At 37.2% G+C, this 26138-nt stretch overlaps 2 protein-coding genes across 2 annotated transcripts; both read right to left on the bottom strand.

The window, feature by feature from the left end:
• Positions 1-1817: 1817 nt before the first annotated feature.
• Positions 1818-17646, bottom strand: LOC149819389 (vacuolar protein-sorting-associated protein 37 homolog 1-like). The gene is made up of 6 exons (XM_089985061.1): positions 17569-17646; positions 15684-15911; positions 14928-15015; positions 2535-2574; positions 2380-2426; positions 1818-2293 (listed from the first exon to the last, which is right to left on the bottom strand). The coding sequence occupies exons 2-6, from the start codon at positions 15788-15790 to the stop codon at positions 2129-2131; spliced, it is 447 nt and encodes a 148-aa protein (XP_089841187.1). The 5' UTR covers positions 15791-15911; positions 17569-17646; the 3' UTR covers positions 1818-2128.
• A 5841-nt stretch (positions 17647-23487) lies between these two features.
• On the bottom strand, positions 23488-25909 carry LOC149819388 (putative xyloglucan endotransglucosylase/hydrolase protein 32). The gene is made up of 4 exons (XM_089986397.1): positions 25702-25909; positions 25513-25613; positions 24783-25000; positions 23488-23842 (listed from the first exon to the last, which is right to left on the bottom strand). Exons 1-4 carry the CDS (start codon positions 25907-25909, stop codon positions 23488-23490), a joined length of 882 nt encoding a protein of 293 aa, XP_089842523.1.
• Between the last annotated feature and the right edge of the window lie 229 nt (positions 25910-26138).

Genomic DNA, 26138 nt, shown 5'->3' with positions numbered 1-26138 from the left:
GTGGGCATTTTTTCCCTCAAAAATAATTTTAAATCACCAAAGGCATCCAACTCATCGATTATTCACAAATGATCACCCAACTTTACAGTTACTACAAAGTCCTGTGTTTTCCATCTTTGTTTCAATGGCATGGGTTTTATAAATTTGCTGAGTTGACCATTGTTTAATTAAACAAGATAACAAAAATGAGTTCAATACTTTATTTTTAGAATAATAGTTATTTTCTTAATAAGAAAATTTTATTAGTTTAAGTGGGTATTCGAAATGCATTTAGGAAAAAACGGTGGGTTACGGTCATGGTCGCGTTGATGGATGAACAACAGAAATTACCGAGGCGTGTTTTTTTTATCCCTCAAACCGCAGTAAGACCTTGATGCTGCTAGAATTCATAAGAAAAACGTCCGCTAGTCCATCCTTGGGAAAGGAAAGCTGCAAGGATTTGATCTGTGGTTAGCTTTTGCATTAGTAGTTATCAGATGCTCATCTTTATTCAACTTTGAACTGGTTCATATCTCGAGTGGGCAACACGTGCCTGGGGAAAACATGCTATGAACCTGTCAAAGTTAGTGGGTTCATAGTCTGAATCAGAAAAGTGTTGGGCGTGCTCAAGAGGAGCGGTACTTTTTTTGTTTTCTTGCGGTTACATTTCACTGGTCCCTTGCTTCCCCATCCATGGTGGTCAGATACAGCATCCAAGGCACCCGTTGATGACAGCACCCTCAGGCTTACCCTTGGTCTCGTTTCCTGAACAATTATATTCTTGATCTCTTATCAAACCTTACCCTCTTTGCTTTTCCGAGCAGCGTAAAAGTTTCCCAGCCTCATGCAACACTGTAGGCAGAGATGTGTAAGCACACCCCGGCTTCAAGAGGCTTTCTGATTTTAATGGGGGTTTAAGAGGTTTTCTGATCGAACCCAAAGTAATTAGCGTAGTTGGAGCAGGCCAGGCTTCTAATCCTGCAGTCACTACCCACTTGCATAAGTTGAAGCAAGCATGGGCCCTGGGGCAAGGATCCTAGCTAGGGATGCACACAAGCTGAGCTTCAAACCTTTTTGAAAGAAACGTAAGTGGTGGGATTTGAACCCAGGTCACTTTCAAAAGAGTCCACAGACTTACCTATTAAGGTAACACCTCTTTTTGTGTTCATGTAAAGAAAAACAATATAGAGCCTAACCGAGGTGGACTACCTGTTCAAGTTGGGCTCGTTTATGTGTACCGAGCCTAAACCTTTGTTCATCGTTTATTTTTTGAACGAGCTCGAGTCCAAGCTAGCTCAGCTCATTGTGCATCTCTAGTCCTAGCTACATTTTACACCCACAGTAAGGTGACTGTCTCTAAGCCTGGACAGTGGTTTTCCCGTGTAAAATATGGGAAAAAGTTTCCACTGTACTAAGAGGTTCAAGTTCCATTGAAGGACGCTCGTAAATGCAGGCATCTTTCTCATGCACATACAGACACGTGTGGCAATGGAGGTTGCAGACTTGCAGTTTTTTTTTTGAAAGGCAAGCTGGGGTTAGGCAGATCCCTACCAGTTATACAACAATACCATTGGGATTTGAACTTGCAACGTCCCAACACAAGGTGACGTGCACTAGCTGCTCCTACCAGATAAGTGGAGCCCCGTTGGTGCAGGCTTGCAGCTTTCCTATATGGAGACCTTACACAAGCAGCTGCACGAAAATGCACACTGATGCCATGCAAGAACAGCATGCTAAAACCCAACACCATGGACCGTGGTGGGTTACTCAGAAAGGACTTAAGCCAATTCTCTAGGAACTTCGATCTACCAGTGAAATAAGCAATGCACCATTGTTAGCAGGGAATTTGATGAACAAAAAGAATTACACAGTAAAAAATCACATGTAAATCCAATCCAATCAGATGCGTGCTACACAGGATGCACTAGGTGCTCAAACTGTTTCCAATCAAAAAGATGTCTTTGCAGCGAGATACAGAAGCGAGCGCCGATGATAGATCATGCGGAGCTCCTTGTATTTGTTTAAGAAGCTCTGCAACTCGACCTCCCTTGCGAGAAACTTCTCATGAAGGTTCTCCGACTCTGAATCTGCACTAACCATAGCACCTGCAAAACCAGACAGCAGTTAGCAATTTGTTTTTTTTTTCAGACTAATGCATGTTGACATGCAAAATTAACACCCAAGACCACTCGCCTTGCATCTTCTTGTTAAGTGTGGAAGTTGCATAGAGTCTCAATGTCTCTTCCTTTTCATTTTCTAGATCATTAAGCTTCTCTTGTGCAGCTGCTAATTCAGTCGTTCTGATTATCATACACTGTTGTCCCAATGAAATAGTGAATTCTTATCAGATGCTTAGACGTCAAGAAAAAGCATCAAAACACACAACTGTGGACAACTTACCTGGTTCCTAATCTCTAAAATCCGTGGTTCCTTGTCCAGGTTGTCCACTGATCCACAGTGTTACAGACATCAATATGCAAGAAAGATAAGCACTTCTCAAAACACATGCATGTGAATGCAGAGACGAGACATTGAGAGAGAGAGAGAGAGATTACTTGCTAGCTGAACAGTCTCTGTCTGAAGTTCATTCCGCAACTAAATGTGAATCAACAAGCCAAATTTGGTCAGTTTTTTGGCTCTGGGTAAGCTGAAAATAAAGCTAAACTAAATGGAGAAAACATCCGAATGCACGACATCAATATCAGTTTACCATGAAAGCCCAATGGCATTAATCAAGCAGAATAAGAAGCCATGTTTGTGAACACAAAGAAATCGATAAATGTAAAAGCAAGAAATGTGCGCTGCTTCGTCCACAATCTTTGGTGGATGCTACTTTGACAAAAATCATTTCCCTCAACAATGTCCAAAATGACAATTTATGTAAAGCATACCTGAAGGCTGGATCTTCACAATCTTGCTAGGGCAAAAACTTTTAGGCTAACTTGTTAAAAGAATTTTTAAAAGCCATGGATGCCACTATATATAGGGTTAATATTTGGTGCTATTGAAGGCACCAAATTATATGGAACTATTGAGCTAAAAATCATAGGTTCAAGCTTTTATCAACTCAATCTAACCATATATGTTCAGGAAGATTTGTTTGCTAAGGATCAAGCCTTGGATCATGTTATTTCGATCTAAAAATATGATTTTTTGAGCCATACAATTTTAGTGCATTATAGATCGTTCATTTTTGAAGCCCTTAAAAAAACAGCTTATGTCACAATTATATGATTCAAAATCCATTTTCCACTAAACAAGCATTGTAGATCACATCCATAAGATTTAGGGTATGTTTTGTTGCATCTTGTGATTTGGAATCACATGAGATGGAATCAAATGTGATTTGGAATCACATGTCAAATCACATATTCCACCATGTGATTTGAAATCACATGAGTCACTTCAAATGTGATTTCAAATCACATTCAGTTTCTTATTTGCATGAGATTCCAAATCACATGTTTGGTTATCTTTGCACATGAGATGCATTCTCTCATTTGCATGAAATTCCAAATCACATGTTTAGTTAGCTGTGCAAATGAGATTCATTCTCTCATTTGCATGAGATTCCAAATCACATTTGAATGCAACCAAACATACCCTTAATTTACAAAAAAACTAAAACGTATGAATTTCGGCTCAATAGTTTCATATAATTCGGTGCCTTCAAAGGCACCAAATATTAACCCCATATATATATAGGGAAGAAAGGAGGTCCGTCCAACCAAAGGTCCAAAATCTACAACCAATGATAATCAACGATGTTCCTTCTCTAACGATCGAGTTTTTCATCAAACGGATTTTACATATTTGATTTTTATCATTCATTTAGCGAGCAACATATTTTGGATTATGAATTTTCGATGTTTAAATGCATTTTTTAAAAGTGCTAAAAATCAACAGCCCTCAATACTTTGTATTGTAAAGTTTTAAATGCATTGTGAGCCATCAATTTGTTATGTTTCGAAAAACATGTTTATATGTCGTAAAATCTCCTTGTAAAGCATATTTCTTACTAAATAAATTATAAAGAATAAATATATGAGGTCCGATCGATCAGATGCTCAAGCATTAGAGAAGGGGAGCCATCTGATCGTTGTTGGTGGTAGATTTTGGACCTTTCTTTGGTTGAAGTCCCCCTATATATATATATATATATATATATATATATATATATATATATATATATATATATATATATATATATATAAAACTCCTTTGCTTCCCTTTTCACTTTCCGTAAGCGAGCCCGTGCTTTTTCAAGCTGCTTAATGGCTCCTCTAGATAGTTCTGAATTGCAAATAGTACTCAAGATTCTCTGCTTTCGATTATCTAATAAATCACTCAACTTCCACGATCTCTTCCCAAACCGAACATGAATCTTTTGATTCATTTGGCTCTCACGCTCAATTAAATTACTTATACTTATGGGGCATTCTCATATCTCTTTCTTAAGGAGCCTACCCTCTCTTCTTTGTTCGTATTCCACGATATTGAAATTGATACATGAAAAACCAGGATCACTGGAGACCTCTCCTGATCAAACCAAAAAGACATGTAATTGTTAGCAAAGTCATTTTTTTATTTTTTATTTCTTCAAATCCAAAAGAATTCTTTCTCATTTTATACACATAGGTCGTTGATGCAACACAACAACAACAACAACAACTACGCCTTCATCCCAAAACAATTGGGGTCAGCGATATGAACCAAAAAAGAAATTCATTTTGGGTCTTCCACATGAATCCTATTCCTCCAATCATTTCTATCCAATGCCATGTCCTCGGTGAGGTTCAAAGCATTCATATCCTTTCCTATCATCTCCATCCAAGTCTTCCTAGGCCTACCCCGACCTCTTTTAACTAATATATTTTCCCATTTCTCCAACCTTCTAACTGGAGCATCATTAGGCCTTCGCCGAATATGTCCAAATGCAACATTAGATAAAAATGAAGGGGCGAAGTACCCGTTTTTCCAGCCAATGGTTCAAATCATTGGCTTCATATGAGTTTCTATATAAATAAATTCTCAACTAAACTTAAATTATTTATGCATTTTGAAACCATCTGATCTTGTACTAAGGCAGTGACAGAAAGAGTACCGTGTTTCAAGGTTGTAAGTATCATATCGTTACCCGTATCGATCGGACCCAAAAAAAGATATGTCTCGTAATGTATCGTATAAATTGGTTTCCACTCATTACTTGAGTGACCCATTGCCATGCCAGATCATCTGATGCCATTTTTGTTGGAGTGTGGAGCTTGATTTCTACATTGATATAAATCCTAATTTCTGCGAATCATGTGGGTTTAGAGCTATGTCACATGGGTGCGGGTGCGGGTGCGGGTGCGACACGGGTGTGGCGCAATTTCAAAAATTTTGGACACGGGGACTCGGCTATATATATATATTAAAAAAAAATAAAAATAAAATAAAATATATATATATATATATAAGACTCGGTCAAAGTTGTGCCCATTAGGGGACAGTTGATGAGTTGTGAAGGCATTCTGTACACTTTATTCATACAGGAATAATTCACTTTTGGGCACTTTCTTCATACACTGTAATAATTCACTTTCTTCATACAGGAAAAAACCACAAAAACTTGAGTTGTGCCAATTCTGTACTTAAAACTTGAAAGTGTACAGGTTTTTTAGTTGTGATGGGTTTTTTTCCTTACAGCTGTTGCCCAGAAAATTTAAAAAAAAAATCAAAAAAAAAAATTCCAAAAAATGGACCAAAATGACCCTGGGTGCGTTGACCACACCCAGGGTCGGGTTGACCGAGTCCGAGCCGCACCCGTGTCCGCACCCGTGTCGGTGCGTGTCGACGCGGGTGCGGCGACCTTGGAGCCGAGTCCGTGTGACATAGGTTTAGAGACATAAGCCCCTGAGGCAAAATTTTATTGGAGGGTATTTCTATAATTTTACTCATAATAGGAATTTTTTACGTTAACCTACTTTCTTAAGTGAAAAAATGGTGAAAATGCACTTACTTGAGGAAGCCACAAAAGTCCTCTCCCTTTTGCACAAATCGGCCCCTAAATCGCTCTCACGACTCCTAGGGTGTGTGGATACCCCTTTAATGATCTCTACACAAATGAAGAAGTTGGTCCTCAAGAGGTCTTTAAAATAAATAAAAAAAAACAAGTTTTGGTCCTTTTTAAAGTGCAGTAAAGCTATATCGTACGATACACCCTATATCGTACAATACATCATGATACAAGGTTGTATCGTACAACACATACGATACGTATACAATACACACTCGTATCGCGATACAATTGTGTATTGTATCGCTTTTACCCATAATAACGATACCTATCGTACCGTATCATAACTTACAACATTGATAATTCATTCTCCATAATTATGAAATTCATTGGGATTAGATTAGTTGAATCCTGATGATACTGAATCAGATTATAATATCATGAATAACAATATCTGATCTATCAAATGAATTCATTACCGAGCATTAAACGGTATAACATAGGAAGATCTGTTATCCATACCGAATTGAATAATTTTATTTTTGACCCCCAACCAAGAATCCTTTTCAATTTCTCATATTTTTTTACTCTTTTGTTCTTTTCTATAACCCGTTGTCCTTGTTCTTTATAGAATGATATCATATGAATGAAGTTCAACCGGTATTCTATTCGCCACAGATCCAATCACTAGAAGTGATCTGGAAAACAAATTAAGTTCTAAGCTAAGTTTTTGTGATGATCTAATTTTCTTGAAAGACAAAGAAAAATGAAAAAAAAAATTATTCGTTCTATTTTTTATTCTCCACCCCAAGAACAGGACACAATCTTTGATTGATCTTTTGTATTTGTATCCTCCTTCCTTGATTGAGACATATAAATTGAGAATCGAATGTGTAGTTTGGGCGAGATAAAGAGATTGTTCCCAATCCAATTAGTAATTGAACTTCCCTTAACCGATGAAGAATGTGAAATAAGTATCCTTCTGTCGGGAATTAGATCCTGCTCTTTGTCTCCCCCTCTTCGCATAAGGTGGAGAGATGAATCAATCGATTCATAGGATCCGAGGGCAGGACGGGACTGACAGGGCTTGAGCCTGCAGCTTCTGGCTTGACAAGGCGGTGCACCAAAGATTAAACTTCATAGATTTTAAAAAGCAGCCATTGGTAGTTAATGATATACCACCACAAATTTGTTATCGAGATTCAGTAATTAGAAATCAAGCTATACATGCATAGAATAGTGTTTTCCTCTAGTACAACATGCATCAAGAATAACAAAACGTTCCATGGTATCAGCTAATGAACTATAAGCAATGTGAAAAGCCAGGTTGACTCATACTCGTTATGTAAGTAGTTCCTTCCTACGCTTGTTGTCTGACCAAAGTAAGACATAGTTTGCTGTTTTTTCAGTTCAAAATTTGAAAGATGCATATCGCCGTCAAATCTAATTGAACATGACCGATGCAAGAAAGATTCAGGATTTAGCACAACAGGTGGATGCATATAAACCAGAGTGTGTAAGATCTCGTGTATGAACTACATATGTTTAATATTTAAGATGAAGATTTGAAAATCAGCCATGCCATCAATCCCATCAACTTCATGCATTTATAAAAGATATGTTCAATGACTACAGTAATGATAAAATCAGAATGAACACATAATTCTTCTACAACTAGCAACCAACTTGCTGTAATGAAATAAGCGGAATTACGAATAACAAAGTGTAGAATACTTACAAGTCCAATAATGGACAAAAACAAAGAGTCGTTGGGAGCTCTTTAAGTGCACACAAATCCACAGAGGAATAATGCCAAAAGGCAAACAAAAACTAAATATTATTGAGAATATGAGAGAAATGAATGAGTATAAATGAAGGGAGAACACCCCTATTTATATACAAGAAAAGAGAGGAGGCCCTTGAGAGCTCTCCACTCTTAGAGTCATTGGGGAGCTCCCAACGACTCTAAGAGTGGAGCCCCAAGGCTCAAAAAGAAAGAAATAAGAAAATATAAAAAATAAAATAAAATAAAATAAAAAGGAAAAAGTTGTTTCTAATAAACAACTCTATGTGTAAGTAAAAAGACCAAAATGCCCCTATCGAGCAATACAAAGGAAATACAAATTTATATGAAAGAATTGAAAAAAGTGTTCTTTCTCAATTTGCTCTTTTCTCATTTCAATATCTTCAGAAGCTACCTATTTAGGCTCAAGAAGAACTAATTCATCCCAAAGAGGGGACAAAATATTAAAGTAATCACAAACACATATGTCCCCTTGTTTAGTCGATCTAATTTTATCTTGACAAAAATATGGTCTAGCAAGATCCTTTTGGGTAAACATACCCTTAAAAAAAACCAAACTTCATTGGCTCTTCTAAATTTAGCAATGTTGACACATATTTTTATGTCAACATTGTTTACAAACCATGCCAAAATTTTGGCATGGTTACTTTCCCAATCCTCTACCTTTATTTGATGATCGTTGATGGCTTTAAGACGATCATCCCCAATGAGAGCTTTTTTGACACCTCCTTCAACTTTGATGAGCTTCAATGATGGTTAAAGAGAGGTTTCCATCACAAAACCCCAAAGTTTCTTTCCTCTAAGATGCTTTTCTATAGCCAATGCCCCACATCAAATAGTTTGATCCATTAAGTTTAAAGGAGAGCTCTACTCTTGATTCATGCTCCATGACGATAAGAAAAAAGATTGAGACAAATAAAGAGATAGCACCTTTGTCACGATCTTTAAACACCAAAGAAATGCTTCTAAGATCAAGAAAACCCAAATGGCTCTGATACCATGTAATGAAGTAAGCAAAATTACAAATAACAAAACACTTACAAGTCCAATCATGAACAAAAACAAAGAGAGTAAACAAGCACTTTAAGTGCACACACAAATCCACAAAGAGATAATGTCAAAAGGCAAACAAAAACTAAATATTATTGAGAATACGAGAGAAAGGAATGAGTACAAATGAAAGGGGAACACCCCTATTTATATACAAGAAAAGAGAGAGGAGGTCCTTGGGAGCTCCCCACTCTTGAAGTCGTTGGGGAGCTCCCAATGGTCATATTTATGACTGTGGGGCCCCAAGGCTCAAAAAGAAATAAATAAAAAAGGATAAAAATAAGAAAAGAATATTAAAAAAAAGTTGTTTCTAATAAACAACTCTAAGTACAAGTAAAAGACCAAAATGCCTCTATCGGGCAATACAAAGGATATATATATATATATATATATATATATATATATATATATATATTTGTTAGTTTTTCACCTGTATAGAGAAAAGAGAAAAAGGGAGAGAGAGAGAGAGAGAGACGGAGAAGGAACCAAAAAAACCTTTGGCTGTCACGGTTTCCTTTTTTTTGAAATCGTGACCTAAACAGTGCTTTTATAATGTTACAACACAGACATATGGATCCAGGTCTGGTGTATCCAGACCTGACAGTCTAGGTGTGTTACAAGGTTGTACATAATCCATGGATCGACGTGGATCGGGTCGGATCCTCACAATATCCTGATGTAGATCTTCGTTCATCAGGATCTCCTGCCCAGTCTGCATCACAATATACAGTGAGTCCGTGCTCATCTTTGTCATATGATTGTGGTGAATATATCAATCCATCCCCAATAGTCCCTTTCAAATATCTAAGGATCCTCTTGACCGCTTCCATATGTCCAGTATATGGCGCATGCATAAATTGAGACACTTGATTGACTGAATAAACAATATCAGGTCTAGTGAATGTGAGATATTGTAACATTCCTATTATGCTTCGATACTTGGTGGGGTCATCACATAGATCTCCATCATGAACGCTAAGTTTTTGATGAAGCACACTCGAAGTTCTCAGAGGTTTGCAGTCTTTCATGCCTGCCTTGCTGAGAACGTCTACGGTGTACTTGTGCTGAGTAAGTGCCAAGCCATGAGCCTGGTTATCAACTTCTACACCAAGAAAATAACGTAGAACTCCAAGATCTTTCATTCTGAACCTCTGACCTAGTAAGTCTTTTACTTCTTGGATGTGGGTCGCAGAGTTTCCTGTGATGACAATATCATCAACATAAATTAATAACAGAGTGCTCACAGTCTGACTTCTAAAAATAAATAATGAGTGGTCTAGCATGAAACGAGAAAATCCATGTTTTTGAATCTCTAGCGAGAAGCTATCAAACCATGAGCGAGATGCTTGCTTCAGACCATAGATATCTCTTTTTAACCTACACACATGAGTTTTACAATTTTGTTCCTGATATCCAGGGGGTTGCTCCATGTATACTTCCTCCTTCAAGTCCCCATGCAAGAATGCATTTTTCACATCAAGCTGACTCAATTTCCATCCATATTCAACAGCTAGGAAAATAATAATTCAAATTGTTGCCATTCTTACAACTGGACTGAAGGTCTCATCATAGTCTTGCCCTGCTTCTTGAGTGAATCCTTTGGCCACAAGCCTTGTCTTGTATCGTTCAATGGTTCCATCTGGCTTGTACTTTATTTTGTAGACCCATTTACATCCGACAACATTTTTGTCAGGTGGTCTGGGAATAACTTCTCAGGTTCTACATTCATGTAAGGCTTGCATTTCATCATTCATGGCTTCTACCCACTTGGTAGAAGTGGTTGCCTGGTAGTACATGATGGGCTCATCTTCCTTATTGAGAGCAGTTAAGAAGAGTTGAAGATCCAAGGAGAAGTTGTTATAGCTAACCCACCTGTCAATGGGATGTCGTATGCGGTTTGATTTTCTGACCTCATGAGTATGAGGAGTCGGATTGCCGACTAAAACATGATCTGAATGGCTTGATGTTGTCGGTCTCTGTCTAGAATAGACAATGCATTTGTATCTGCCCGGTACTTCTTCTGCATTCTGTGGTCCCGACGTCCCAGTGTTCTTAAACATCTCTTCTTCTTGCTGCACGCAATCTGATGAACATGCTTCATTGGAGTCAGCAAAAAGTTCTGAACTCAACCAAAGATAGTAAACTTCAGTTGGCATATTCGTTGTATCAGCTCCGTCATCAAAATTTTGTTCATCAAAGACAACATTTCTTGAGATTCTGATACGTTTGTTGGTGGGATCATAACACCTATATCCTTTTGTAATCATTTGCATATCCCACAAACCTACATTTCTGAGCCTTGTCCTGAAACTTGTTCCTCAGAGACAAATCAATATGCACATAGCAAACACAACCAAAGACACGCAAATCATGATAACTAGGATGAGTTCCAAAAAGATAGTGATAAGGAGACTTATTTTCCAGAACAACCATGGGCAATCTATTTATTACATGCACGACAGAATGAAAGGCTTTTGTCCATAGGTTGATAGAAAGATTACTGTCGTGAAGCACACTAATGGCACTTTCAACGATATGTCTATGTTTTCGTTCAACAATCCCATTTTGTTGAGGAGTGTGAGGGCAGGACACCCTTCTTCCTATTCCGTTATTTCAAAGAAAAGAAACAAAATCACGAGATGAGAATTCCCCACCTCCATCACATTGAAAAAATTGAATGGACTCAGAAAATTGATTTTTAACCAAGGAAAGAAAATTTTGAAACAAAGAAAAGACTTCTAACTTATTCTTTATGAAATATATCCAAGTGTATCGAGAATAACTATCAACAAAGATTAGATAGTATCTGCTCTCAGATTCAGAGACAATTGGGGCAGGTCCCCATACATCAGAACAAATAATCTCAAAAGGTTTTGAAGCACTCTTATTAATGGAATGGAAAGGCAATACATGACTCTTGCATGAAAGACAACTGAAACACTTATGACTGCTCTCATTCCCATTGAGACTTTCTTTTGGAATGAGATTATTAGAGACAAGTTTCTCAATAAAATGACTCCCACAATGTCCTAACCGACTATGCCATGAGAATGACTTATTACATTCAGAGATACTAAAAACACTGGCAGAAGAGGATGAACACGACTCTAATGAAGGCTTCGAATTCAGATGAGCAAGGCAGACAACATGACATGGAGCTTCTTCAAAGACATACATATTGCCTCGTCTTTTTCCTTCAGCGAATGTTTCCCTCATGTGTAGGTCTCTGACCTGCACAGAGAAATGAGTAAATTCAACTGAAGCATTATTATCATCAATAAGTTTGGATACAGACAATATTTTTCTTAATATCATGAGCATGAAGAACGTCAGAAAGAGCAAGAGTGGAATGTGACATGGGAATGACAATTTTTCCAACATGAGAAATATGATGGTGGGATCCATCTCCAGTGACAATCTTACTTTTTCCGAAATAAGGAATAAGATTAGAAATTTTACCTGCATCGCCTGTCACATGAGTCGCCGCTCCTGAGTGGACAAACCAAGTGCCTTCATCGCTCTGCTTCAATTTCAACTCTGACAACGCAGATATCAGCAGATCTTTGATCTCTCCACTGTCTCTGGTATTTGTGAACTTTCTTTTCGTTTATGTCTGTGGACCCTTTCCTTTATTCTCTGAATTATGCCAACAATTCGCCTTGATATGCCCCTTTTTGTTACAAAAGAAGCAAGTGGGGATAGATCTTGATCCCTCCACATGAACAAACATATTTGGAGTGGGAAGCAGGCCACACCCTCCGTGTCCACTTTGCCCTTGTCCTCCTCGTCCTCGTCCTCTACCATAAGTCACTCCTGTGGCAAAAACTTCTTGAGAATTTGTGTGAATGTGAGTTTCTTCAGAGAATCCCTTCAGAGTCATTTCATACTAGATTAATTTGGCTCGTAAAGCATCGAAGGAAGGAAGGGCAGGAAGGCACAATAGTGAAGTGACTATCATATTGTAGTTAGATCTCAATCCACTCAAAGTTTGTTGCACCATGTCATTGTCGCTAACGGCCTATGTCACATGGGTGCGGGTGCGGGTGCGACACGGGTGCGGCGCAATTTCAAAAATTTTGGACACGGGGACTCGGCTATATATATATATTAAAAAAAATAAAAAAAATAAAAAAAATAAAAATATATATATATAAGACTCGGTCAAAGTTGTGCCCATTAGGGGACAGGTGATGAGTTGTGAAGGCATTCTGTACACTTTCTTCATACAAGAATAATTCACTTTTGGGCACTTTCTTCATACACTGTAATAATTCACTTTCTTCATACAGGAAAAAACCACAAAAACTTGAGTTGTGCCAATTCTGTACTTAAAACTTGAAAGTGTACAGGTTTTTTAGTTGTGATGGGTTTTTTTCCTTACAGCTGTAGCCCAGAAAATTTTAAAAAAAAATTCAAAAAAATTTTTTTTCCAAAAAATGGACCAAAATGACCCTGGGTGCGTTGACCACACCCAGGGTCGGGTTGACCGAGTCCGAGCCGCACCCGTGTCGGTGCGTGTCGACGCGGGTGCGGCGACCTTGGAGCCGAGTCCGTGTGACATAGCTAACGGCACATCCTATAACTGAAGCTGATATGTGATGGTCTTTATCTTATTCAAATATTCCATGATGGTCATTGAATCTTTTCTTAGCAACTGAAATTCTCTTTTTAGGAAAACCATCCTTGCTTGAGAAACCTGCGAATACGTCTGAACCAGTCGCTCCCAGAGTTATAGCGATGTACAATTGTCGGGAATGGCAACTAGAACTTCTTGAGACAGGGTTGAGGTGATGTATGCAACAACTGATTGATCTTTTCTTTCCCAATTGAGAAATTCTACATTTTTAACATACACAATCGAACTCGCCCCTTGATCATCTTTCTCTTCTCTCGGGACAAATTCTGTGGAACGGGAGTTGTTCCATCCAGGTGACCTAAGAGACCTTAACTCCTTATAAAAGGGATAATTTGTCTCTTCCAGATCAAGAAATTTGAGGTATTCAACTTTTCAGAAACGAGTTGGTTGAAAAAACTTGAAGAAAGATTTGATTGAGAGAGATAAGGGTCCATTTGAGAATGAAAATCAATAAGAATGTCAACCAGAGTGTTCACAAAATGTTCAGCCCGCTATCCCTTTTTTTTTTTAAAGGATAGAGAATCGTAGGTTGTCGGATTCAGGGAACTCAGTTTCTGAACCTTTTTTATACAGTCCAGAAACTGAGATTGACGTGATGAAGAATACCTTCACTCGTTAAATATACCCCCTTTTTGACAAGAATAGAAATGGATAATCAAGAAGTAAATTTCACAGCATAGCAGTAAGGAATAAAAAAAAATATTCGAATATGCAAAGACAGACTTAGAGAAGATTGGGTAAAGGAAGGTCAAGAAAAAATAAAGAAAGATTCAGTGATCCACGTGAAATACAATCACCCACAGTCTGGGTTCACGTAAATAGGGTTCACGTGAATCACAGATTCACCAAAAATAAAACCCACGTGAATAAGGTTCACGTGGATCACGGTTTCACAAAGAAATAAAACCCACGTGAGGTGTGGGTACACAGGGGATTTTAGAAAGAGGGGACGAACGAGCAAAGAGGGGAGAGAATGGAGAGGAACAGAAGGAAAGGGAGAGGGGAACGAAAAACCTCAATTTTCTGAACGTCGCCCGTGCCGGAATCCTTTTCAGCCTTTAGACGAATCTCCGCTCTGATACCATGTTAGTTTTTCACCTGTATAGAGAAAAGAGAAAAAGGGGGAGAGAGAGAGAGACGGAGAAGGAACCAAAAAAACCTTTGGCTGTCACGATTTCCTTTTTTTTGAAATCATGACCTAAACAGTGCTTTTATAATGTTACAACACAGAAATATGGATCTGGGTCTGGTGTATCCAGACCCGACAGTCTAGGTGTGTTACAAGGCTGTACACAATCCATGGATCGACATGGATCGGGTCGGATCATTTTGCACCTTTTTCAATATTAACACTTGCACAAGCATAAGATGACATGAAATAACATGAGATCAGGCTAGATGAAAGGAACTTCAGTGTGAAACTTTAAAATGTAAACTAGTATAATCAGGGAAGTTCTTACATTGTTTTGAATCTTTACTTGCTCAAGAGAATACAGCACTGCATTGTATGCCTCCTGATCATTCAAAATCTTCCTTAGCTCATCAACACTACATGAACAAATAAAGTGGAATCAGATGCACAAAATTAATGACCTAGCATTCGACAATGAATGTTCTAGAAAACATCACTGGACAAACAGGTTTAAAAAGTTCTGATTTCTGATGCCACTGGAAAAACAGGTCTAAAAAGTGATCTGACTTCTGACATCGCTGGAGAAACAGGCTAAAAAGTTGTCTTATTTTTTTATCATGAGATAAACAAATCCACAAATCAATGTTGCATGATGTACAATATAATCTTATATTGAAGGCATATATATATATATATATATATATATATATATATATATAGTATCATCTTTGGAACCATCATCAAACCTTGTCTGATCTACTCAGGGTTGCTTTGTATCATTTTTCTCCACTGGATTTTGATTTCTCAAGTATTTTGGCAATCGATAGATTCGATACACAAGATCAGTATAACTTGTACAGAAGTAGTTGAAAATTTTCAGATCAAGTTCAAGAGCTCAAACTTCTCACGGATTTGTTAGCCAATGTTCAAAGTGTGAAAATGTAGCACAAGGAAAAGTCTCGCAACAATCCTCATGCTAAGAAGTTGAAATGAGCTAGTAATTTGTTAATGCTCAAATATTCCCCTAGGCATTTATATTAAGGATCAACAGTGAAACGCATATAAAGATGTCAACAAAACACACCTCTTATCTTTTAGCAGTCCGATGATAGTTGCAGCCAGAGCAGGTGGAACTTGCCCATATGAAGGTGAGGGGGAATAATCTGAAGCTTTTCCTTGTACACTTGACATAGAGGAAACTGTATTTGTTGTTGAAGGAAGAGGACTTGGTGGAAAACTAATGGATGATTGGTAGAAAGATGGTGTATGCACGTCCCACACAGAAGGCTGTGGCAGCTGCTCTTGTGTTCCCCTGTGGTAGACCTCATATTAAGTGTGGAAGGTCTTCAAAGAACCAAATGCAATTAAACAAATTCAAGAGTGAAAATGTATATGCATATTCATGCTTGCTATTTCCACTTCTTCACAGGATAAATACTATAATGAGAATTTATGCTCAAGAACTGAATTTACAGCTGACAGCAAATGCAGCATATAATCCACACTGCTCAAGCTTGCCATGACATTTATAGTGAATTGGTCCTCCCCAGCTCAAAACTTCTTTCTTGGGTCTTCTTATTTTCCAGACAAGCCAAATTGAGTGTTCACTCTTTTGGTGTTTAAGGCTTGCTATATGCTAAAGGTTGATTTCCTCTATTTGTTATACCTTTTTGCTTATTATTGAACTTGGTCATGTTAGCTCATGACCAGTTAATCATCTTTTTTGGATAATTTGTTTAGTTTGTGAATAAAATATCTTTTTGCTTGGTTGTTCTCTATCTCATCAAGAACCAGTGTTTTTAATTCACCATATTAAAATGCCAAGTACCACATCTAAGCCATACCTAAAAGATTCTACACAAATTAAATCAATCTCGTAGTACCATGCTTTTCTTGAACATATTTCCCATTCAAATTCTGTCTTTACCAAAAGAGTTTGCAGACTTGAGCTGCAAATTTAAATCACTATGCAGGTTTTCTGTAACAAAACAATGTTTTAAACCATAGAATCAAGTATGTCAGTCTGTGCATGAACTATATCTGCTACATGCTAATGATGGCTCTAAATACGAATTCCAGATTACTACTTTACATCATTCTAGAACACAACCATTCAATCGACAGCACAAACATCAAGATTTTCCACAATAAATTCCAGAGGTTTCTCGCATAGGTGACAGGAGATAAACAAATCTAAAAATATTTCACTTGTGCAACCAGTTCCCTGAGCCGATTTAGTTGGGAAATCATCGTTTGCAATAGTTACCAAATTATGGGCAATGTAGCATGACAATTATGAAATTAAAGAAACCCAAATGAATGGTTCACTAATTGAAACCAAAATCATCAAGGAAAAAGAAAAAGAGAAAGAGGGGGATAGAGAATTGCTCTGTTTCAGCTTCATACCTGCTCTAGCAACAGAATAGATGATCGTATCATGGAATCAAAGCAAGAAGCAAACTTCAATTCATATCTCGGAATAAATATAAGCACGTATTATTCAAGACGCCCAACAACCACTTAGCACACAATTATGGGCACCCAAAAAAATCGCCAAAAAAAAAGGGGAAAAAGATAAGATAACACAAAACGCTTAACCGGATACCCTCCAAATCGAAGCACCGCGGCACAGTTTCACGCTATTTTTCATTCCAATTTCCATCCAGATTTTAAAATCAATTCTTTCCCATTTACGTACATCCGGACGATGAACAACAAGAGAATATCGAAGGTAGAATGAAGCGAAATTGGATTCAATCCAATTTGAATCCATCACGATCACAACAATTAATATAAAAAAAACTTAAATTTCTCCGTTTAAAAACAAACCAAGATAAGATACCGAAGGAGAAAACGAGAAAACAAAAACAACGATAATTAACAACAACAACCGTTAAAGATAATTGATATAAACAAAAAAAACAGAAGAGAAAAAGGAAAAGGGAAGGAGAGAAGAAGAGGGGACGAACCAGAAGGTCTTGGCAATGGTTGCAGATGATAATGAAGTCTCTCTCTCTAACGAAGGAGAAGAGGGCAAAATGGGAAGAAAGATTTCAGAGACGAGGAAACTTCACAGCACCAGCTGGGACGTTTCTCCTCGTGGGTAAATTTTAAATTGGCACCTAATATTTCAGCATAATTAAAAAATACAGCATAATTTATAATTTTTCAGAAAAAAATGCATCCGTGCTTTCATTTGTTATTGTGCAGCTCAATAAAATGCCAATAAAAACAGTTTGGACATTAAATTTATAGCAAAACTTTATATTGGCCTTTGAAAATTTTGTTAAATACTTTTTTTTCTTATGTACTAAAAGTTTGATCTCGAATAGAGATGCCAATGGATAGGATGTTATCCAGTATTCAATCCAAATCCGACCCTGATAAATCTGATTTGGTAAAGAAATAGAACCTGATTAAATTTAAGATGTTACAACTGAATTCGACAGACATCTGATTCCCATGGATGTCAAAATCCAAATGCATGTAATTACTCGGATTTGATTATTATTCTTTCTTTATTTGAATCAAAATCTGATTAGGGGATATCCAATTAGTTGGATATGATATGGACAATATTTGAAACCAATCCGGCATTTTACATCCATAATTTAGAAGGATCAAATACATAATAATACCATAAAGGATCAAAGAAGAATATATCGAATCAAAGTAAACTTATTTTTAAATCCTCAAAACACATATTGGAGTAGGACCAAGGAATATTGTAACTGCTGGAAAGTAAAAAGTAGTAATTTTTGTAGTTGTACTACAGAAAGATAGATAGGTTTAGCAGCAACTGCGATTAATTCTAAAAAAATTGTTTTTGTTCTGCACAAATAAGGCTTTGTGGCCTTTTTGAAAATTTTAAACTGTAGATGTGTTTTTAATAATGCTAAAAATATAGGCGCATTTCAGAAGTTACCTTGGAGAAGACCTCGTCCGCGGGTTCGGTCCTTCTTTCTACGCGTTGCATACAAGGTGTGGGTTCCACCAATTTAAATATACTTAAAAGTAAACCACGATTTATTGAGCTTTGCTTGCTAGCCAAGGTACGGACGAAAACGGGTTGGATATGGACGGGTCAACCTTGACCCTACACAGGGTCCGGATTTGAAGGGTGGGTCTGATTACGGATCTGGTTACTATTTGGATATTATAACACAATTTTGGATTTGGTTGTTATATAAGACCTGGATTGATGAAGATGTAAATCATAGGATAAAGGTTGGGGGGATGAAATGGAAGACTGCAACTGGAGTGTTGTGCGATCATAGAATGCCATTGCGGTTGAAGGAAAAGTTTTATAGGACGACAATTAGGCTCGCTTTACTATATAGTACGGAATGTTGGGCTGCCAAGAGACATCATATTCAAAAAATGAGTGTAGCTGAGATGCGTATGCTGAGATGGATGTGTGAAAATACAATAAAAGATAAGATTCGGAACAAGGAGATACGTAAGAAGGTAGGCGTTGCACCTATTGAAAATAAGATGAGAGAGAATCGTTTACGGTGGTTTGGACATATTCGACGAAGGCCTAATGATGCTCCAGTTAGAAGGATGGAGAAATGGGAAAATATATTAGTTAAAAGAGGTCGGGGTAGGCCTAGGAAGACATTGATGGAGGTGATAAGAAAGGATATGAATGCTTTGAACCTCACCGAGGACATGACATTGGATAGAAATGAATGGAGGAGAAGGATTAATGTGGAAGACCCATAATGATTTTCTTTGTTGGTTCATATCGCCGGCCGACCCCAATTGTTTTGGGATGAAGGCGTAGTTGTTGTTGTTGTTGTTGTTGTTGTTATATAAGACCTTGCGCTATTGGATACATTGTAAAACAGGCAAAAACATCATTCTTTAAGCGAAAAAGCAAAATTGTTTGGGTTAGACCTGGTTCTAATCTGGATCCTAACGTATTTGTTCACCTAATTCCAACTAGAACTGACTATATTTGTTTTGAGTCAGACCTGGATTTTGATATATACTATCTAAATAAGTTGATATGCATTGGATATGTTTCGGACTGGAGCTGGAGCCAAGTTGCATCCATAGTCCAAGGTGTGGATGAGTTAGGATGGGATCCATTGGTCCTGATCCAAATCACGGTTTACGGTATCCATTTTATCCAGTCAGGCTTGGTAAATCCTAGCGTAGCATACTTGGTCTCAAAGTTCAAATGACAGGGGAGACATCCCTAAATTTTTCACTCGAAAAGGAGAAAAAAAGTCCCAAAGGCCTAGATGAGCAAAGCCCTCACATGCTTATCGTATATCTTGACTTAGTAACTTGTTATCGAGTTTTAATTAACATGATCATAAAGCATAACTCAAGTTACATCTTAAACTTGCAACATTTTGACATAAAGAAAATTAGCAATGTTTTTCATTTCTAAATTTTTTTATGCCCCGCACCTCATGTTAAGAAAAATATAACACTTTGATTTTATTAAAAAAAACAAATAAATGCCAAAGCATTTTTCATATTAATAGACAACTTATAAGTTAGGCTTGATTTGATGGTCTCAAAAGCTTATTATAGGCATCCATTATCATTGGTTCCTTCTTTCAACTCTTTTTTTTTCTCTTTCGTTGATTTAACAATGAATAGTATGTGTTTTCAAATGAAACTAACGAAAGTACATAATTACTGAGCTAGAAATTATAGGTTCCAACTTGATTGGTTCAATCTAACCTTCAACATAGTTTGTCATGCTAAAAACTAAACCGTTCCTTTTTATGTTATAATATGCTATTTTAAGTCAGAGTTTTGGTATATTATGAGATTGGTTTTTGAAGCCCTTAAAAAACCAGCATATGTGCTCATATTCTAATTTGCAGGCCTTTTAGATTACATCCATAGGGTCCCCATCTATAAAAAAAACACCAAAAGATATGAAAAGAAAGTGATTTCAACTCAATAATTCTATACTTTTATTAGCATCAATTATTAAAGCAAATAATGCGATTGGTTTTTTTTTTTGTTTTGTATAACAAATAAACATAACAAAGTTAGGTAAGCGTAGACATGCATGAGTATTTATTTAATTGATAAGGTGAAACACGACAACGTGCTAGATAAGAATAACATATGAAGGAACACCTTTTTTTTTCACTTTTAAAATATGAAGATGTCAAAAGAAATATGTAATGATTGCATGTATGCGTGGATCACACTCTTTTCAAACTAGGCTCACTCAGACTCAGCTCAGTTCCGAGCTCGAGCCGAGCTTTTACCTGAGTTTTAAAAGAAAGTGGATCTTTTACTTTTGAAAAGGTGAGATTCGAACCCCGACCTCTCCAAAAGTGTGTACAAATGCCTCACCGTTACGCTAAGCTGGGCATTTTTTATTATTTGACGAAAAAATAATACATATTCTAAAAAAACAGGCTAGTTTATCGTAAAACGTGGAAAGTTATACTGGCAACAGATTCCCAATCGTGATCTTTTCAAGAAAAGTTGAAAGTCTGCCCGTTTGAGAAACACTATACGTTTGCAAACATATTTTATAAAATATTATTTTTACGAGCTTACTCGAGCTTACTCAAGCTTACTCAAGCTTTTCGAGCTTTATTGAGTTTAGTGGCTTGATCAAGATCTTTGTGTAGATTGAGCCTGGACTTGTGTACAAGCTCGGCTCATTTACTTTCACGGTCTAGCTCGAGCCTAGCAAACACGATACACCCTTCTCTCACTAGACACTTGTTCTCACACCGTTTATGCGATCTTGCGTTTGCATCTTAGTGATCTTCCACTCCTTCCTGCTGATGCTACCTATCCTTTGTCGCAATCTGGGCAAGCGGCTCTGACGTGAGCCCATTTTATCTGTCTAATGTTCTTTTCTCTTGTGCTTTCTTTATTTGTTTTGGCTTTTGTTCTTGTTCAGTTCATGGGTTCAACATTTTGTTGATCTTCTTGAGTGGTAATGTTGAATTACTTTCGGCTCTCTCTCTCTCTCTTCAAAAGCTCCAATCCAAACCATCAATCATAATTATGTATGCTTGTTCTCATTTAATTGGAATAGTTATTTAAACATTTATCTATCCAAGACCCGGATCAAAAGCTACTCTGCCGATAAAGAAATATTTCACACCAGTAGCATGTAGGCCCTAAATGGCCTTATCTCTTAAAGCGTTATCAATATATATTGATATTTGTTCAATTTGAACTCACATTGCTTTAGATAATGTACTTTCCATGCTTTTAGAGGGATCAAAAACCAATTGTTCATATAACACTAAAATTTGACGATGAAAATGGTCAAAGTGTTTGGCTAAACTGATTTGATGTAAAGCATGATTTATAGTAAATAAATAATGATAAACACAATTATATTTTTAGATTAAGCAAGAAACATTTGTAACCGGATGTTTTGAGATTAATTTTTTCCGAAAGTACACCTTTATTTTTCTCACCTAGGGCAGCTTCCAATAGATGATATAACAAGTCCCAACAAAAAAGTATGAAAGAACACTATATACATACATATATATATATATATATATATATATATATATATATATATATATATATATATAGAGAGAGAGAGAGAGAGAGAGAGAGAGAGAGAGAGAGAGATGCATAGCTTGCAGACCATTTGTCTATGTCACAAACTCTTTTGGAATACATATTTAATGTGTTTTTTGCTTAAGCCAAATTGATAGATGTGTTTATCATTGTTTATCTACTAAAAACCATGCTTTATATTGAATCAATTTAACAAGATTTTTTTGAAACATAACATATAAAAGCTGGCAGTTGGCAGTTAAATAAACCAACCAAAACATTAGGCAGTTTTCTGTAAATTGCTCGAACATAAATGTAGCTATCCATTGGGAAATTTTATGTTTCCATTTGTGAAATATCCATATCCTTTTTTTTTTGTTTTTGAGAAGGAAGAAAAACATTTCGTTTACCTTCAAAACTTACGGGTACAAAGTAACCAATTAGGTCATCGAGAGTTCGACCTGAAGAGAGACAAAGAGATTCCTGAACAAAGGGTGGAACCATTGACAGACGTTTGGTATAATCACATGAGATTAACTTCCTTATACATTTTAGAAAGTGAATCTCATTTAAACAGTACCCAAAAAACAACCAAACATAAAACCTTTTTGGTACAAAATCTCATAAATAAATAAAAAAGTGGGTTGACACAAAATGTAAAAATAAAATTTAGAAAGTAAATCTTATTTGGGTGAGATTCACTTTCTCATAAGATCTTGAAAGTAAATCTCTTTTGAACATTATTTTTACTTTTCATAAAACACAATCAATGGTAGCCTTAGAAAAGCCAAATCTGAAATATCCATATCCAGTAAACAAACAAAAAAGATTGTCTTTGTCTGTCCTATTTCAATTAGTCTTTCTCCATAAATTGAACCATGCAAACAAATGAGGGAAAAAAAATAGGTTTTCTCATTTATTACCACTCAATAGCAATCTTACAATCTTCACAACCAAAATAGGAAATTACTGACATAACATAAAGCCCCTTATCATGGGGGGATTACATGAAACCACATCCAATGCCACCTTTGAGTGAGACTCTTCCCTAACAATGCATGATTCTAATAATTGGACTAGCAATCATGCCACAACCAAAATTAACATCACTCCTCACTCATTAAAACATGACAATTGGGAAAAGGCAAGCAATTGTTTTGAGACACATTACATCTTTCACATTCCATCATTATTTAATTCTATCTTTAATTTATTCATCACCACACAATGCCTAAGTACCCTAGCTAACCCATATTTATATACACATGGGCCATATATCTGTTGCAGCCTTTGTCCTCAAAAATGGGACCCACAAAATTTCCTTTTACGACAAGGCGAGGGTATACCTTTGCTCCTGGGACTTTGTTTTCAGGTTCTTAAGCCCAGCACTCTGGGGTAAGGGAGCGGTCCCTAGAGGAGTCCCAACAGTAGTTATAGACCATGTAGTACCTCTGAGCCCAGTGCATGGCTAGCCTTTGCCTGCGGGTCAGACCGAAGGAGCCCACCGGAGGCCGGCAAGACAGAGGTGCGTAGGCTGAGCAACCCCTCATGATGAACCTAGTGAACCTTGCCACAAAGGGTTGGTACCTATAGTCAGCTTTGTATCTTCCATTCTCAGTGGCCCAAGATGATGCATCCCATATTGAACCATAGACCCACATTGGCCTTAGAGGGAAGGTGGAACGGCTCTTCCTTGTGTATATCCTGATGGGAATATTATCCACAAAGAATCTACACATAACAAACAACCCATACACGACATGAGCATAAGTTCTTTCTTTCAAAAAAAAAAAGATATGAGAATAAGTTCTTGCCAGTTAATCAAAACCAATTTACATAAATCAAAAGAGGGGCATAGACATTTTGCTTAAACCTTGGGGGCAAGGGATGCCCCACATCTGTTTCGAATTGCAGATCAATCATGTGATGTGCCAAATCACTAATCTTTCAGTGTATTGAGATAGTCACCATCCATTCAAGAGATCAACAGACCAATAAACCGCTGATGATGATGATATGTCATACGAGCCGTGCTTGCTTACACAATGAACGGAAGTGATCGGTGACGATCTCATAACACCAAAGATCTGTGATTTGGCAGATCACCCCATCAGAGGTTTGGAAAAGGTGGTACAATTTTTTAGCATTCTGATTAAGGGTGTCAACGGGTTGGGTTTACCTGGACTCAACCCGGACCAAACCCTATAGGGTACAGGTATGGTGACAAATAAGAAGACCTGATTAAGACCCGGCTTCGAACGCCGATTAATACATAAACTCGGGTATAGTTTGTGAAATTTTATACCAGACCCGGACCTCACCCGAGTTCCGATTAAGTCTCGCAGTTTTCAATGTAAAAATGATAAAAAATATTATTTATCGGGTGGGTCGGGTTCATGTAGTTTTATTGGATCGAGGAATGGTTTCTCTGATAGTAGACCAGATTAGACCCAGATCCGAACCCGATACCATACCCAAAAATCTAGTCCAAGTCACCTGGGTCCGAACCAAACCCAACTCCTTGACACCCCTAATTCTGATAAAGGCACGCTTCATTCAGGCAGAGAGCAGTCTTTATCTTCACACAGACAGAGAGCAGTCAGCAAAAAGTAACGTTGGCAAAACAGTAGTAACAATAGTGACGACAATAATTGAAACAACAGTAACTCACATTATCTCTCTTGGGTTCCAAAGAATGGCGTAGTGGTGAAAATCAGCAGTGGGATCAAACCACAGATGAAACTTCATCTCTCTCCCTATAATCCTTTTATCACCACTCCCATTGATGTACACGTTGGTTTGTAGTGTATAGGGTTTGCCTGGTGTAGTACCCAAGAATTCAATGTCCACCTCATCATGGTACCCGGGATGTGCCTCATTATTAGAGAGCTGCAAATTTTAACCAACCAATAAATCAATCTCTCTTTCTCTCTCTCTCTCTCTCTCTCTCTATATATATATATATATATTGTCCAACCATGGTCCAAAATCTACAATTATTACTGACTGCACTTTTTTTGTTTAATGATCTTCATAATTTATTTGTAAGAAATACATTTTTGATGATTTTCTTTCTCTAAATACTTCTCAAAACGTGAAAAATCAACGGCTTGCAGTCATTATAAAAAATGTGTTTAAATATAAAAAAATCATAATCTAAAATATGTTCCTTACTATATAAATGATTAAAATTTAATATGTGGATTTCGATCGACGAAACATTGATCGTTGAACAAAAAGCATCGTCTCATCATCATTCGTTGTAGATTTAGAACTTTTCATTAACTTACCAAATATATATATATATATATATATATATATATATATATATATATATAGAGAGAGAGAGAGAGAGAGAGAGAGAGAGAGAGAGAGAGAGAGAGAGTCATTAAATATCTTACATAAAATGCAGTTATGACCCCTGCAGTATAGCCAGATTGGAGTTTGATTGCTGCTCCAAAATAACCCGATCGATAAGGCATTGTAGACTTAAACCCACTTCCTGATTTTCACAACAAAATCACACAAACAGCTAATAAGAATCAAACATATATACACTCTCTATTGAGAGAGAGAGAGAGAGAGAGAACCTGAGGTGCTGTCGAGCCAAACGGTGGCAGAGGATTGATCAGGAGAAACATATTGGTGTTGGGGACCCCAGAGAGTTCTGAAGTAATGATAGAAGGAGGCAGAGAAGATTGAGGTTGGGTAGTAGACGGGAGATGGGGTTCCCTGGGCGTTGGTGCTGCTTACTTTCACCAATAAGTTGAGGAGAAGGAAAGCAAGAGGCAGTGCCATCAAGAAGAGGGGAGGTGAGAAAGGAGAGGGTGATATAAAAACAAGAGGACACACTTTTCTTTTCTACTGGGGAGAAGAGAAAGGGGAGCTAGTGGCCTAGTTATTGAATCCTTTCCCTTGTTGTTGTTGGGGCCTAGAGATACGGAACTTCAGTGGGGGTGGTACAGTCAATAAATAGTCTCTCTCTCTCTCTCTCGTCCTGGAGGTACATAGGCACAAATCCCGGTCA

This window comes from Nuphar pumila, chromosome 13, assembly GCF_984573655.1.
Source record: "Nuphar pumila chromosome 13, dmNupPumi1.hap1.1, whole genome shotgun sequence".
NCBI classification, from domain to species: Eukaryota; Viridiplantae; Streptophyta; class Magnoliopsida; order Nymphaeales; family Nymphaeaceae; genus Nuphar; species Nuphar pumila.
This window is presented reverse-complemented; position numbering and strand designations above follow the sequence as displayed.

What these genes read in the sequence shown, in the direction of transcription:
- LOC149819389 (XM_089985061.1), bottom strand. Translation starts at nt 15,790, where the DNA reads ATGTCAAGTGTACAAGGAAAAGCTTCAGATTATTCCCCCTCACCTTCA. An exon ending in GGACTGCTAAAAGATAAGAG is followed by an intron (nt 15,016 to 15,683) that starts GTGTGTTTTGTT and finishes TTGTTCATGTAG; the next exon opens with TGTTGATGAGCTAAGGAAGA. An exon ending in TTTTAGAGATTAGGAACCAG is followed by an intron (nt 2,294 to 2,379) that starts GTAAGTTGTCCA and finishes TTGGGACAACAG; the next exon opens with TGTATGATAATCAGAACGAC.
- LOC149819388 (XM_089986397.1), bottom strand. Translation starts at nt 25,909, where the DNA reads ATGGCACTGCCTCTTGCTTTCCTTCTCCTCAACTTATTGGTGAAAGTA. An exon ending in TTGGCTCGACAGCACCTCAG is followed by an intron (nt 25,614 to 25,701) that starts GTTCTCTCTCTC and finishes TGTGAAAATCAG; the next exon opens with GAAGTGGGTTTAAGTCTACA. An exon ending in TGGAACCCAAGAGAGATAAT is followed by an intron (nt 23,843 to 24,782) that starts GTGAGTTACTGT and finishes TGTTATGTGTAG; the next exon opens with ATTCTTTGTGGATAATATTC.